The following is a 15,802-nucleotide window of genomic DNA, read 5'->3' as shown; positions in this document are numbered from 1 at the left end:
ATGTATATATATATAATACACACACATATAAATATATATATGTGTGTGTATGTATATATATATAATACATATATATATATATATATATACAGTATATGTATTATATATATATATATACTCATTATGAATTTAGAGTGTATATATATATTTGATGTATGTATGTGTGTATATATATATATAGATGTATATATATATGTGTATATATGTGTGTGTGTATATATATATGTTGGAATATTATTACTGACTCAGTGACGTGTACAAGTAAGCAGCAATTTAATATTGTCATGGTTACGCTGATTTAATCATTCTGGTGACCACTGGTCGCTAGGGGGAGCTGTGACGTAGAACAGCGGAGAAGAAGACATGGCCGCTGCTCGGGGGAAAGTTTCCAGAGTTTCTATAAAGACTCTAAAACCAGGATTTTATTTTTTCTCAAGACACTTTGAGTTAATTTCTTTTTTTATGGTGTCCTTGGTTGTGAGACCAGAGGATTATTTTGACGTCGATGTGCGTGTTTTTGGATTACTCTGGATTACTCTCTCCGGTGAGTTGACGTACTAAACTAACATTAGCATAGTAAGCTATCGATTAGCCGTGTGTCAACGTAAAGTTGTGTTACCTTTTAAGACCTCTGCATTGTTTTGTGTTAACTTTCTTAACCTTATAAATACCTTAAAGCAGTCAGACATATCTATATGAGTGTAGAAATGTTTTTTGAGTTTTATTTTTTCTGTTTTATAGGTTAAAGGAGGATGTGAACATGAGCGGTCTTTGAGTAGTAACCATAGTAACACCGCCAATGCCATTTAGTTTCTCCCCCCTGTAGTGACCAAGCCCCCAGGAAGTGCGCCGGTCGATGATCCGGACTTTCGTAGTGGCCAAACGGCGGTACTAATACTTCCGTGTCCGTCACGTGATGCCGTGGGGCCCAAAAATACTTTTTCCGATAGACATACATTGGGAAAGAGATGTCTGTAACTCAGCGGATAATTATTTTTGAGGTGAATCAACTTCCCAGAACAAACACTCTAATAGCCCTTATTTAAAAAAATATGTTTTTAAAGTTGTAAAACGCACTAATAGCTGAATCCAGAGTTATTTTATAGAGTGCTGCAGGAATGAGTCCTATAACCCAGAAATGAGTTAGCATTTTAGCACTTCAGGTTCCCTCGTCTGGAGGTCAATGGGTTTTTAGTTAGATGGCTGAAATAAGGTCTGTGGTTAACGCAAGCTGAAGAGATTTTAACAGTTTGTTCTACGATGTAAAATATTTCAGTAAATACCCCACTGGTGAATTTTGAAGCTTGTATGTGTTTTTCAAAAAGTCAGTTGCTAACAAGTGGCTAAATGAGACTACTAAACGTCATCACGCCAACTCGTCCTCTTTGTGTATACTCATGCTCTTGTGACCGTGGTGCAGTTCGTTTATAGCCTAACGTTAGCTTTTTACTTCTAGCGATTGCATTCACACTTCAAAAACCATAAAAGTGGTGTTCATTGAAGAAGATTATATTGCTGAATAAATCGTGGAAGAATCATAAACTGTTTGACACAGAGTTTATTTTCTGCATTAATTCAAAACCCAATGGAACAATCCCATTGGCTTTTAGTTGAGGGAACCAGGGCGATGCTAACTTCCTGGTTGGCCTACAAAAATACGTCATCCCTGCAGCACTCTATTGACCTTGAATGGTTAAGACAAAGAGTATAGAAGCAAATAGATGAAACTCCAGTGTTTTTTTGACAGGCCGCTGATGCCATTTTGGACTGAAAACGCGTATTATATTGATAAAATGTATTGTTGAACACAAGCCATTTCGGTAGATTATGACAAAAGGATAGAAATAATTTAGTTTTACTTTCATAAGGCATTTTTTAGGCGGACAATTTACTGGCGTCTGGCAGTCACTTTCCAAAATGACGGAAGCGTAGCTCTGCTGCTGGGTGCTGATGTTGCAATGGAACATAAAATTGACTTTACTTCTTTGCAATATGTGTTCTTTGGTTAAGGTTAGGATAGGTAGTCGGGGAGAGAGTCTCATGAGAGTTTTTGCAGATCTCCGTCAGATCAGATTTTGCAATTTGCGGGTTACCTTTTAGACACGACCGGTTTCTGATATTTTATTGAGAGGCTGGTTCAACACAGCCGTGTAATAAATTATATTATTGTGTTCTTATTATTGATGCATTAATATGTTCATCACTTTAATGTTGCAGCTGGTAAAGATGGAGCTCATTTTAATGACTTTATATACTGCTGGGTAGTTTAATCTATAATAATACATCATCATTTATTAGTGGATTCTATTTTGTTTTAATAATCTGAATCTGTAAAGTAACTAAAGCTATCAGATAAATGTAGTGCAGTAAAAAGTACAATATTTCCCTCTGAGATGTAGTGGAGTAGAAGTGTAAATTAGCAGAAAATGGAAATACTCCAGTAAAGCACAACTACTTCAAAATGACTACTTCAGTAAGTGTACTTAGTTACTTCCCCCACTGTCTGAAACACAGATCATCTATTGTAATAAATTCTCTGCTGTTAAGCTGCCGTTCGTCCACTAGATGGTAGTCCGTCAGTGCCAGTACTCTCTCCTCTTGTCTTTCTGTGATCTCCACCTGAACTGTGTTGGATCAGACTCCTGCTGTTAGATGAGATTAGACGTTTAAGTTAACATGACAGTGAACTGTCTGAAACCATGATATGTTGCTTTGTGTTAAAGTGTTAATTACAGCTGCAGAGGTCTCACTGTGACTCCAGACATGTTTTTAGTGAGAATATGTGTGAATTTCTTGTTTTACTTCATCAGCTTTTTGTTAAATCTCCTTCAGCAATTAACAAGATTTTCCAGAGTTTTAACCTGCTGAAATTTGCAGATGGTCTTCTTTTTTCTCAGTTTTTTTTTTTTGCTCATTAGCGCTGCAGGCCGTGCTGGTAATAAGCTGCAGAGAGCGCCGAGCATGCTGAGCTGAGGATGCTGGGAAGCTTCTGTCTCTGCACGTGACACAACCACTGCTATCAGGTAAACACACACAACCGCAGATACAATGATGTTCTCAATGACAGCCACGCATTATGACTTTAACAGATTTCACACATGATGAAACAAACACGCTGATCACTGTTTGGTTTTGAGTGTGCAGCAGCTAGAAAGGTTTCCTTCTCTCTCTGCCTGCCGCCTGTTCATCGACAGTTACGTCTCTAATGGAGAGAGTCGTTAAGAAAACCATCTCATTATTCAGCTCTAATTAGCAAATTAATCAGGAGTTTATATCATGCTCAGCAGAGCAGAGGAAAGCCCTCGCACCTCACATTTACTTATTTATTCAAAGTTTTTACCCAGCGATGATGCTTAATTACACCATGACCTTTTGACCTATAAACTGATGAGAACGACTGACGATTTCAGTCTGATAGTTGACTATAGAGGCTTTACTTTCATCTACTGCCTTCCCTGTATGTGAGGGCAACTCTTAACACATTTAATCTGAGACGAAACAATGTGTATTTAAAGGAGAATAAGTGTGTTTCCAACAGTGCAGGTTTCCTCTTTCTTTCTGCACACAGTCAGTGTAGCTAAAAATATCAGAGTTTGTTTTCCTTCTTCAGAAGAAGTCATTTGCTGCCATTCACTCTTGTTGAAGAATGAAAAATAACTTTCAACAGAGAATCCATCACATGAAGCGAGAAGTTTTTTTTGTTGTTGTTTTATCCTCATTTCCTTCTTCGGGAGTTGAGGGTTTTTTCACGTCGGAGCTGCAGCTTGTTTGCTGTCAGTCACCTGAGAGACTCACATAATAAAGACTCCTCCACAAAGGAGTCCTGCTGTAGAAATGATGAGAAACAAGAGAACCCGTCTAATTACATTCGGTGCTGCAGCAAAACTGGGGGAAAGAATTTTCCAGCGTAAAGTAGACAGAGAAGGACATAAACCACGGCTGTCTATCGATTCAAATAGTTAATCGCGATTAATTGCAAATTAATTGCAGATTTTTTGTCTGTTCAAAATGTACCTTAAAGGGAGATTTGTCAAGTATTTAATACTCTTATCAACATGGGAGTGGACAAATATGCTGCTTTATTCAAATGTATGTATATATTTATTACTGGAAATCAATTAACAACACAAAACAATGACAAATATTGTCCAGAAACCCTCACAGGTACAGCATTTAGCATAAAAAATATGCTCAAATCATAACATGGCAAACTGCAGCCCAACAGGCAACAACAGCTGTCGGTGTGTCAGTGTGCTGACTTGACTATGACTTGCCCCAAACTGCATGTGACTGTCATAAAGTGGGCGTGTCTGTAAAGGGGAGACTCGTGGGTACCCATAGAACACATTTTCATTCACATAGAGAGATCAGAGGTCAAGGGACCCGTTTAAAAATGGCCATGACAGTTTTTCCTCGCCAAACATTTGCGCACGTTTGGAGCGTTATTTAACCTCCCTCCTGACAAGCTAGTATGATATAATGTAAGAGATACAGTGACTTTATGTTAAACCAAGTAAGAGTAGAAGAGCTATGATGAGTAAGGAAAAGTTACTAACTAACTAAAGTCCACTAGACGCCAGGCTAATTCATGCAGTGTAAAATGCGTGAAAAAAAAGTGTCCTGAGTATCCACATAGCCCACATTTCCCATCATGCCTGCCTCGTCCCGAGTGCTGGAATGAGTTGTTTAAGTTTGCTGTTTTATGTTCCAAAATGCAAATGTTCCTTTAGTTAGTGTTTGTAATGTAATGTGTCTGTTCAGAACATGGTGGCTTTGTTTGTAATTGTGATTTTTGTGCTGGTTTATATTTTTAACCATGAGTGAGGTGGCTGTTACATTTCCTCAGTCCAGCTGTAAATCATCAATCCTGCTTTTGATTTCGATGGTTGAAATTGGAAGCTAATTCCGATCTATTTCTGATATAGAATCAAAAACATGACTCCCTTACTTATTATTGAAGGAAAAAAGAAGAACATCAATATAACCACTGATTTATAACATTTTAACATTGTAAATGCAAATCTACACACACACTCACGTTCATATTGGGTTATTTATTGATTTATAGAATTGTGATTCATTTTATTCTTTGTTACTACTGGCTGTTTAACTTTCCCCTCCACATGCAAACACACACATCTGCAGCTCATACAGTCAAGGAGTGAGTGGAGTTCAACTTTGGTGAACTTTCACATGTGTGACTGTGCCATTAAGCAGTTTGGAATGAAACTTAACCTCACAAACTGGTCCCATCACCTGACTCACCTGAGACACACCAGGAAACAGGTTGTTATTCTGTTATTCTGTCAGCACACACACACACACACACACACACACACACACACACACACACACACACTGAGAGACGGATGATAAGATTCACCTTCAGACCAAAACCACCACTTCCACTGAGAGAGGACATCTACAGGAGGGAATACTGGGAATTCTGGAATACTACCACTTCAACCAGCTGCTGAATCCACAAACTGAACCAGAGTTTTACAAGAACAACGACTCAAAGTTAAAGTATCTTTCAGGGAACAGGGAGTGGCTGAGCCGTCTGCCTGCTGTGTTTTCAGCTTCACTCAGAGACTAAATGGCTTCCAGATTAGAGGACGATTTCTGCTGTTCTGTCTGCCACGACATCTTTAAAGATCCTGTCATCCTGTCATGTAGCCACAGCTTCTGTAAAGTCTGTCTGCAGAGCTGGTGGACAGATAAACACGTCCAAGAGTGTCCACTTTGTAAGAAAAGATATTCAAAGGACTTCCTACCTCCTAACTTGGCTTTAAAGAACCTGTGTGAGAGTTTCTTACAGGAGAGAGCTCAGAGATCTTCAGAGGCTCTCTGCAGTCTGCACTCTGAGAAACTCAGACTCTTCTGTCTGGACCATCAGCAGCCGGTGTGTGTCGTCTGCAGAGATTCAGAAAAACACACCAACCACAGATTCAGACCCATCGATGAAGCTGCACGACAAAACAAGAAGGAACTTCAGGAAACTCTGGAGCCCTTAAAGGAGAAGTTAAAGGTTTTTGAAGAAGTTAAAGTGAAGTTTGATCAAACAGCAGAACACATGAAGGTCCAGGCCCGACACACAGAGAGGCAGATTAAGGAGCAGTTTAAGAAGCTTCACCAGTTTCTAGAAGAGGAAGAGGAGGCCAGGATGGCTGCACTGAGGGAGGAAGAGGAGCAGAAGAGTCAGATGATGAAGGAGAAGATGGAGGCTGTGAGCAGAGAGATAGCAGCTCTTTCAGACACAGTCAGAGCCACAGAGGACGAGCTGAGAGCTGAAGACGTCTCATTCCTGCTCAACTACAAGGCTGCAGTGGAAAGAGTCCAGCAGCGCCCCCTGCTGGAGGATCCACAGCTGCTCTCAGGAGCTCTGATAGACCAGGCCAAACACCTGGGCAACCTGACCTTCAACATCTGGAACAAGATGAAGGACATGGTCTCCTACACTCCTGTGATTCTGGACCCAAACACTGCTGAACCAAGTCTCATCCTGTCTGAAGATCTGACCAGTGTGAGACAAGGAGAGGAACAGCAGCTTCCTGATAATCCAGAGAGGATTTATTACTACTGCTCTGTCCTGGGCTCTGAGGGCTTTAACTCAGGGACTCACAGCTGGGACGTCCAGGTTGGAGACAGTAGAGGCTGGTCACTGGGTGGGTTAGCAGAGTCTGCCCAGAGGAAGGGATCCATACCGTCTGGATTATGGACAATATGGTTATTTGATGGTGAATACAGAACATTCTCCCCACCAGGTCTATCCACTGTTCTCGTAGTGCAGAAGAAGCTCCAGAGGATCAGAGTGAATCTGGACTGGAACAAAGGAAAGCTGTCGTTCTCTGATCCTGATACTAACACACACATACACACCTTCAAACACACTTTCACTGAGAGGATGTTTCCATACATTGCCACTGGTGATGATCTCCCACTGAAGGTTTTACCAGTGAAGGTCTCTGTGACTGTAGGACAACAGAAATAGATGATGATGATGATGATGATGATGATGATGACATGCTGAATTTTCTTCTCTGAGTCTTTGAGGAACATGTGACTATGTTGTCCTGATGATGATGTTGGTTGGCATGGCGATGTGGATGACATCTATAGTATAACAACAAATAATAAGTAAGTGTAAAATGTTTTAATTTAGAGTCAAAGATGTTAAAACAACAGACAAATAGTATAAACAAACAAAAATCAGTAACTGTTGTTACACTAGTTTTTGTTAGGACTAAACGATTTTGAAAAATTATTTAATTAGGATTATTTTGAGTGATATTGAAATTACAATACGATTTGCGATATTAGAGGGAATGAATGAACTTTTTACATTATTCTCATTCTCAGTTGTAACTTTAAAATGTAAAGGCGTAAGCGTTTCAGTTATCGTCCTCAGTAAAACTACCTGTCAGAGTCAAAGCTTTAGTAAATGTTGCTTTGTACATCAGGCTTCAGTTACACAGTCATAGAAACCTGCTGTTTATAGTCTGCTGCCACTAGTGCACAATAATGCTTATTGAACCGCTGTGTATATTTGTTGATTTGTAGGTCAACAGACATCTGAACATCTGGGTAGAATTTTTTTTTTTTTTGTTATTTCTAAAAATGTTCTGTCATGAAAATAATAAATGGAGGACTGTGCAGCCTTGGCAGAGATACACTGTGAGCTCTGACTGATTTCTAGTTTGGTGATTTGCTAAAAAAAAACACATGAGTAAGGAAAAATGCATTATGGGAATGCTATTTTGGGAGAATGATAATGTTTTTTAGGACAAAACCAATAAGTTCTCATAAAAGCCAAAAGTCTAAGCTGTCAAATGTTTTTTATTCCATGTTTCTATCTGCTCCAGAGGCTGAGAAATAAAGGTTTTTGTCAACGTTGATAATTCTGTCAAGTTTTTCAGAAACCCTCAGATTTTAGGAGGTTTTCAAGAACGGCTCAGGTTTAAGTGTTTTTTTAGCCCCTCAGGTCTTAATGGGTTAAAAAAGACATATTGTGCTCATTTCCAGGTTCATACTTATATTTTGAGTTTCTACTAGAACATGTTTACATGCTTTAATGTTCAAAAAACACATCATTTTTCTCATACTCTGTGCCTGAATATACCTGTATTCACCCTCTGTCTGAAACGCTCAGGTTTAGCGCCTGTCTCTTTAAGAAGCCCAGTCTGCTCTGATTGGCTTGTGAGAAAAATATGGTGCAGCTCTGCAAAGGTAGTTCTCAAGCTGTGGGCGGTAGATTGTAATGAGCCTGTGACATAGAACAACGTATCCTCATGTGATCCATCCATTGTATGATATCTTACAAAAAAGTTATTCCTCATTTTTCGTGCATTTTCCTACGAATCTCCAGCAACACGTGACAATTTCCGCTGGTTACATGCATACTGTCTTCAAAATATACTTCCGTCTTCACAGGAAACTACTTGGTTAGGTTTAGGAAAAGATCATGGTTTTGGTTAAAATAACACCGGAAGTGGCGTAACTTAAGTACAGAGGTTAGGTGACAAATAAATAAACGTTGCCTTCTGGTTTCACACGGGACATGAACAGCAGTCTCCTGGATGAAAGTCTGGTGCTTTTTGACCCATCCATCCACCCCGACATCCTCCCTACGTGACGTTTGTCGCTCTTTACACTTCCTGGTTCACGATTACGTGGATTACATACAAATTGATTTAGTGCGATATATACGAATTACAGTGCATTACTTTTCGTAGTAGTAGTAGTAGTACTTGTAGGTATAGCTACGAACGGTGTATGAGAACAGGCTGCATAGGAAGGGGAGCCAAATCTGAATGGCTTGTTGAATCACATGTTTTCTGATCTAGACAGCCCACAAAAAAATTGACTGGGTTGTCTTATTTCACAGTTTTTGGGTTGGTATGCAATCCAGATACCTAAATGGATGAGCACAAGCACTGAAAAAGTGAGTTTTTCATGATATACCCCCGTAAAAAAAAACCTTAGAAGATACTTCAAATATATCATCAGCTCTTCCTCCTCTTAGAGGAGAACACACATACTCCCTCTCTCTCTTGATCTCTCTCCTCCTCAGTGTCTCCAGCTGCCGAATCTTCTCCTTTGAATGTTTTCGAGGGGGGAGGAGCATCATCCCTGTCTCCCTCTCAGAGTAAATCCTCTCTCCTCTCTCTCTCTCTCTCCTCTCTCCTCTCTCCTCTCTCTCTCTCTGTCTCTCTCTCTCTCTCTCTCTCTGGTGTTTTCTGCCAGTTCAGGAGGAACTCTGGTCAGTGTCTCTGTGACTCACGGCTGCTGAGGATGGACGCTCGCATCTTCACCCTGCATGTCCTGACGCTCTGCTGCCTCATTCACGGTAGGCTGAATGCACACACGCGCACACACACACACACACACACACACACACACACACACACACATACACACACACACACAGCATGTTTGCTTGTCATGGATCAGTCCAGCTGTTCAGTTAGTTTTGTTTAATTCACTGACTTTGAGCAGCCGCAGGTAAAACAGATAAATAATAATCTCAAATAACAACAGTTCTCCTTCATGTGGCAGCTCTTTTACAAACGCAATAATACAAAAATACACCAAAACCAATCAACGCAAAGGATTAAAAAACTAAAGCCAACCATCAAAAAGAACACTTCTTCATGAAATTGTATTTATCAAAACAACGTGACAGAAAGTCACAGGATATAAATGGCGAAGACACATTTTGATAGAACAAAATTTCTGAAGATGTGACACAAATATGTGGACAAATATCATTTGACAAAATATTGAACATTTGTACATCATAATGCAATCTAACACAACAATGCTACAAACTGTGGCCTCAGAAAAAAAGAGAAATAAAAAAAGTTTTACACAATTTCCAGGAAATCGTTAAAATTAGGGCTCTCAATCGATTAAAATATTTAATCATGATTAATAGTATGTTTGTCCATAGTTAATCGTGATTAATCGCAAATTAATCACACATTTTTATCAGTTCCAAATGTACCTTAAAGGGAGATTTGTCAAGTATTTAATACTCTTATCAACAAGGGAGGGGACAAATATGCTGCTTTATGCACATGTATGTATAAATTTATTATTAGAAATCAAATCAATATTGTCCAGAAACCCTCACAGGTACTGCATTTAGCATAAACAATATGCAAACTGCAGCCCAACAGGCAACAGCAGCTGTCAGTGTGTCAGTGTGTTGACTTGACTATGACTTGCCCCAAACTGCATGAGATTATCATAAAGTGGGCATGTCTGTAAAGGGGAGACTCGTGGGTATGAGAACATTTTCCCACCAGTTAATAAACTTGTGACAAAACCAGTGTTACCGATTACACCGGACATTTTACAAGAAAAGATGACGCTCAATATCTGTACAGAGCTTACGTTGATCTTTAACGTTGGATGGCGGTGTGCCTGGCCTCTCCCGTCCAGCTTACCGCAGGTTTCCACCCGGCGCCGCTGCACCTCGCACACCGACTGTGACAGCACCATCCCCCGCACGGCGATTGCCTCATTAACGTTATTGTTTACTTATAGCATTGGGTTTAAATCTAAAATATTTCCTTTGACACCAAATCCTCCGCCATTGTTTTGTCTTCAACTCTCCCTCATCTCGTGTGTGAAATCCTGCTACTCTGAGCTGAGACGCCATACGGAGCAGACACTTTCACTTTCAGGTTGTAGCATCCGTCGTCCGACTAACACGGCGCTGAAAAAAGCAAAACAATGCTGGGGGCATGGTCAAGTAATGTACTCGGTGTGTACCTGAACACCGTGTAACACCGACTACCGCGGCAAGCCTAATTCATTGTTTTTTACCAAGAGTTAGATAGCATTGTAATATCTTTCCTGTTAAATCTAATGCTACAGCCAGCAGCCGGTTAGTTGTAAAGGACAATGTGATTATTCACTGAGTGACTCTTTTGGGTAGAATCAGTGTTTTCTTAGAAAAAGAAGCACATGACACAACTTTGAACACAAGAAGTTTTAAAGTCCAGTGTTGATGATGTTTTCTTCCAATCAAAAGAAAAACCTCAGACTTTAATATACATGCGTTGGAATATTAAGGCTTAAAGTCAGCTGAGTCTGAATCTCTTCTGCTAAGACTCTAACAAACAGACACTTCACACACCAGAGTTTGAACTACCGAGGTCTGGTTCAGCTGCTCTGTCTCTTTATATCACCTGCACTACCTCCATTTTAAGGATTAAACTCAACTTTTTAAATTTAATTTCCCCCAAAACACGTCGGCTGAGCCTCGTCCAGCTCAACAAAGCAAAATGTGTTGAATTAAACAAACTGGGAACACTGGGTAGTTTACCGTAGATTGGTCAGACAGCACATAGAGTGAATCATTTAAAATGGAGTAAATCCAACTCAACTGACTTTGCTCAAATGTGCCATGTTTAATTGTTTAAAGGTTAATTCCAATAATTTGGGGGCATTTTCACCTTTATTTGCAGTCCTCTCTCCTAAAAATGACATTCCCATACAACAAAACTAAATTGTGAATTACATTTTGAGGGAAATGTATTTTGTCGCTGATTACGTTAGTTTTTGTAATGACAGTCCGCATAGAGAGGTCGGGGTGGAGGGGTCAAACAAACACGCTTTCACCCAGGAGACCGCTGTTCGTGTCCCATGTGAAATTAAAACTCGTAACAAAAAACATATAGCGTAATAAACATAGTCGTTTCAAGCCAAACCATGATGTTTTTTACTAAACCTAACCAAGTAGTTTTGATGCATTTTGATTTAACCATGTGTTTAACCCCTTAAAACTCCGACAGACTGCCGGCGGACCCGGCCGCTATTCTGTCTTTTGGAGGTTGAAGCGGGCTCAGTTTTCAAGGTATTGGAAATATATATCACACGTGAAACTACAAAACCTACGGATCCATTGGTACCAACCATCCACCTAGCCTGTCAGGAAGGAGGCTAAATCACGCTAAGAAGTTGCGCTAAATTTTGCCTTTGTGGGAAGACTGGCCGACAGACAGACATCTCTACGACTGTTCATTAAGAGACCACAGGGACAGTCACATGACCACAGGGACAGTCACATGACATTAAATACTTAGAAAGATATAACCAAAACAATGGGGAAAGAAGAGGCTTTCTGCTGTAGGCTGTGAAAGAATATGAGAGATTGTTTTGTTAAAGTAAAAAAAAAAAAGGTCTCATGGAAAGAGTGGCGACCCGAGGGGAAGTACCGAGAGACAGGAAGTCATTTTGACTTGGAGGTAAGCGACAGTAACAATTACACTACACAAATGCAATGTTTGGCGGTTTGTACGTTGGTGTTTAGTGTTTACTACTGTTGCCAAACAGCCTACTTTTGTTTCTAGTGCCACTCGTTGACTTTTATCTTATCCACAGAATATTTTTTATGTACACCTCCTGCGTTTCGGAGCATATTGCAATGAACAACGCGCTGAGCATAAACGCCTCTGTGCAGGCTTGTAGTGCGTGTGCCATCTACGGAGGCCCGCGCCACGGTGTCTCGTGCCAGTATAAACAAAGCTTAAATCCCCTATTGGAGGGCAGAAGTTTGTATTCTCCGTTTACTGGTGTCAAGTCTGAGCATGCTGAATGTGCTGCAGGTTGGCTGATAATCTTTATGCAAATTTGCAGATTTGATTATGTCACAGAAGACATTGTACAGGCTGAGTGGGACAAACCGTGACCAGTAAAATGATCTTCTTGTGTTTGAATCGGCAGAGTTCCCCTTTAAAATAGAAAACCGCTTTTCTATTTCAAACAAAATGAAGGATTCACCTATAAGAGGAGGGAATACGCCAGCAGAACGTCATGAACTGTGAATGTACCTGAAAGGAAACGGGCACTAAAAGAGAAAATGTTCCTGTTGGCTTGACCTCATGTCCTCAGTATTTCAAACATCTTGACAGTGACCCTGAGCCCAGGGACAGGACTGACAATGAGAAATGTATTGTTAGTCTCACCACCCCCCCTCTACCCCCCCACAGTTGGTCAGGGTCTCATCCAGCACCTGTCAATCATCTCATGACGAGCTTTCATCTTCACTCAGGCTGATGCAACCAGCGTCCATAAAGCCTTTAAGGCTCGTTTACACTGAGCCACTTTGGGCCGTCTGAGACGAAAGGTGACAATTGTGAGAGAAGCAGCATTTTTTGAGCTTTGGAGACCGAAAGAGGCAAAATCCTGACAGAGTTAGAAAGTTAGGACCAAATTCTATCAATGTGAGTGCTGCTGTGATCTACGTCTACAAACCAACCAATCAGAATACAACATGAAATGACACAGAAGACACTTGACAACGCAACATTTTGTAAACGTCATTTTTGAATAAGGTTTAGGGGGAAAAAAACACACACCTTCAAACTAGGGCTGTCAAAGTTAACGCAATAACGCATTAACGCAAATCCATTTTAACGCCACAAATTTCGTTAATACATTGACGAAACTTGCGATTTTTAGGTTGTCGGTTTTAAAGCTAGAGTGGAGATACTGGTATCATATGAAACTAGAAAACCAATCCATTGGTACCAACCATGTCATACTAGCTTGTCGGTTAAGGAGGTTAAGTAACGCTCCAAATTTACGCTAAACTTTGGCGAGGAAAAACTGGCATGGCCATTTTCAAAGCGGTCCCTTGACCTCTGACCTCCAGATATGTGAATGAAAATGGGTTCTTTGGGTACCCACGAGTCTCCCCTTTACAGACACAAAAAAATCAATTCACTTATGTATTGCAATTTTTTTTTTTATGATGTTGAAATAGATTTTTTAATGCCAGAATCGTTATATTTGCTTCATTTGAGTCTATGTGGAGGTAGAAGGAAGTTACCGCTTTTATTGTTGTAGTCTGAGTCACGTGACGTCATATCAGCTCCATATCCGTCAGCCTAAACAAACCGCAGGGGACAAACGGTGGAGGGTCTGCGTGGATACGACCTGTACCCTCCCATTTTAAATCCAAAGTGGTAAACACTATACATACAGTAAAGTATGGGAACACTTTGGGTTTCACACATTGCAGGAAAAGCAGAGCTAGACATCATGGCTAAAGCTGCATGCTAACTCTGTCAAGGACAGGAAACGTTATCATATTGTGGTAACGTGCGGTCAAGCCGGCCGTCACTCTCATCTCCGTGGTCAAATGATCCGACGCTACAACTGTAGATCACCCATATACTGACATTTATGTTAAATGCATTCAAACGGCCCCGATGGAGCTGACCATGGATGTATAAAGAGAACGGAGCTGGCGGGAGAGCTAGAGACCACCTTGGAGAAGTTAGAGGAAGTATACACGTGTTACTACGTCCAGTTTTCAAAATAAGGTGTTAACAAAGGGAACTGTATATACAAAATACATATATAGAAATAAGATTGATTGGATTATATTCACCAGAAGTATAAAACATTACATGTCCCTTAAAAAATTAAAATAAAATACCACTAATTTGTGAGGGAAATTGATTGATGATTTTTGGGTTGCTGGAAAAAATTTAATAAATAATTCCTGGCAATGACTGATATATTTGACTTCAGCACTTGATTAATTTAGATATTTTCCAAAGTAAAGGTCCCTAGAAGTGTATGATTCAACTTTTTCCCATGGTCTAGTGTTTAAAAAAAGTTAACAAAAATCGCAATAAATTGTAATATCGAATCGGCATCCAAGTATCGTGATAGTATTGAATCAGGAGATAGGTGAATCGTCCCAGCCCGAATACATACATACAGATATAATCTGCTCTCATATACTTTATTTCTATTTACATTGTAGTGTTATTATTCACCACAACGCTGCCAGCACATCTGCCAGCCTCAAAATTGTTATCGTCCAGTCTGACACAGATTGAAACCGAGATTTTATTAGAGCCTTCCCAGTGTGACATGCAATAAACTCACTGCTGTCACACAGTGTGAATGCACCTTTAGTCTTCTTTTTCTTCTTCTGTTATTGCAACCAGCCACACACAGGAAATGATGTATCTGTCCCATCCTAACATCATTATGAAGAAAAAGATTCAAGCACAAACACACTGATCATGTAGAATTTATCCCTTTCATGTATTATTTTTAACATGTAAAACATTTCATGTGTTCTACTTTCATGTGGAGGCTTTTACGACTTATTTTTTCAAAATTTTGCACAAAAGTTGACACAAATTCATAGATAAGCTCATTTAAATGTCCGTCTCTCTGTCTGTTGCTGTTGGTATCTATAGACTAAAGGCAGTAACAGGATTAAACAACTCAACCTGTTCTCCCACAGCACCAATTTACATTTGTGGCTCTCATCCAGTGCTTTCATCCAGAGAGACTCTCAGTGAGAGCAACATTCAAAGAGGACTCACTTTCTGGATCACTGACATTATAAACATCAGTGTTTTCTCACTGTGAGGTCTGGGAGAGAGAGAGAGAGAGAGAGAGCTGAGTCCACTGAATACACAACACCATGTTGGTATTTGATGGAAGAATTTGCAGTACTTGTTTTCAAGCGTTTATATGTGTTGATGTGTACTGTGTCCATACGGGCCGATCACGTGGGTGCCGAAAAGGTTGAGTACTCATTGGGAAGGCTGATCAAAAATAAATGAATACATACATTAAGGCTAGGACGATACACCTATCTCCCGATTTGAGACTATCACGATACTTGGGTGTCGATTTGATATTACAATTTATTGTGATTTTTGTTAACTTTTTTAACACTAGACCATGGGGAAAAGTTGAATTATACACTTTTAGGGACTTTAACTTTGGAAAATATCTAAATTAATCCAGTAAAATGTTTTGA

At 39.9% G+C, this 15,802-nt stretch overlaps 2 protein-coding genes across 4 annotated transcripts in view; both read left to right on the top strand.

Moving 5' to 3' along the window:
• Positions 1-321: 321 nt before the first annotated feature.
• The window catches only part of LOC119486301 (neuronal acetylcholine receptor subunit alpha-7), a 54,499-nt gene continuing 39,018 nt past the window's right edge, over positions 322-15,802 (top strand). Inside the window, exons 1-4 of one of the 3 annotated variants that reach the window (XM_037766338.1) lie at positions 322-544; positions 2,919-3,023; positions 8,885-8,941; positions 9,244-9,346. In XM_037766338.1, the coding sequence (XP_037622266.1) occupies positions 8,921-8,941; positions 9,244-9,346 (124 nt within the window). In that variant the 5' untranslated portion in view covers positions 322-544; positions 2,919-3,023; positions 8,885-8,920. The remainder of the gene's footprint in view (positions 545-2,918; positions 3,024-8,884; positions 8,942-9,243; positions 9,347-15,802) is intronic. The other 2 variants (XM_037766340.1, XM_037766339.1) reach the window with 2 other exon arrangements.
• On the top strand, positions 4,759-7,889 carry LOC119486323 (nuclear factor 7, brain-like). Its single transcript, XM_037766367.1, has one exon. It carries the CDS (start codon positions 5,597-5,599, stop codon positions 6,989-6,991), a length of 1,395 nt encoding a protein of 464 aa, XP_037622295.1. The 5' UTR covers positions 4,759-5,596; the 3' UTR covers positions 6,992-7,889.

Source organism: Sebastes umbrosus, chromosome 4, assembly GCF_015220745.1.
Source record: "Sebastes umbrosus isolate fSebUmb1 chromosome 4, fSebUmb1.pri, whole genome shotgun sequence".
Classification (NCBI taxonomy): Eukaryota; Metazoa; Chordata; class Actinopteri; order Perciformes; family Sebastidae; genus Sebastes; species Sebastes umbrosus.
This window is presented reverse-complemented; position numbering and strand designations above follow the sequence as displayed.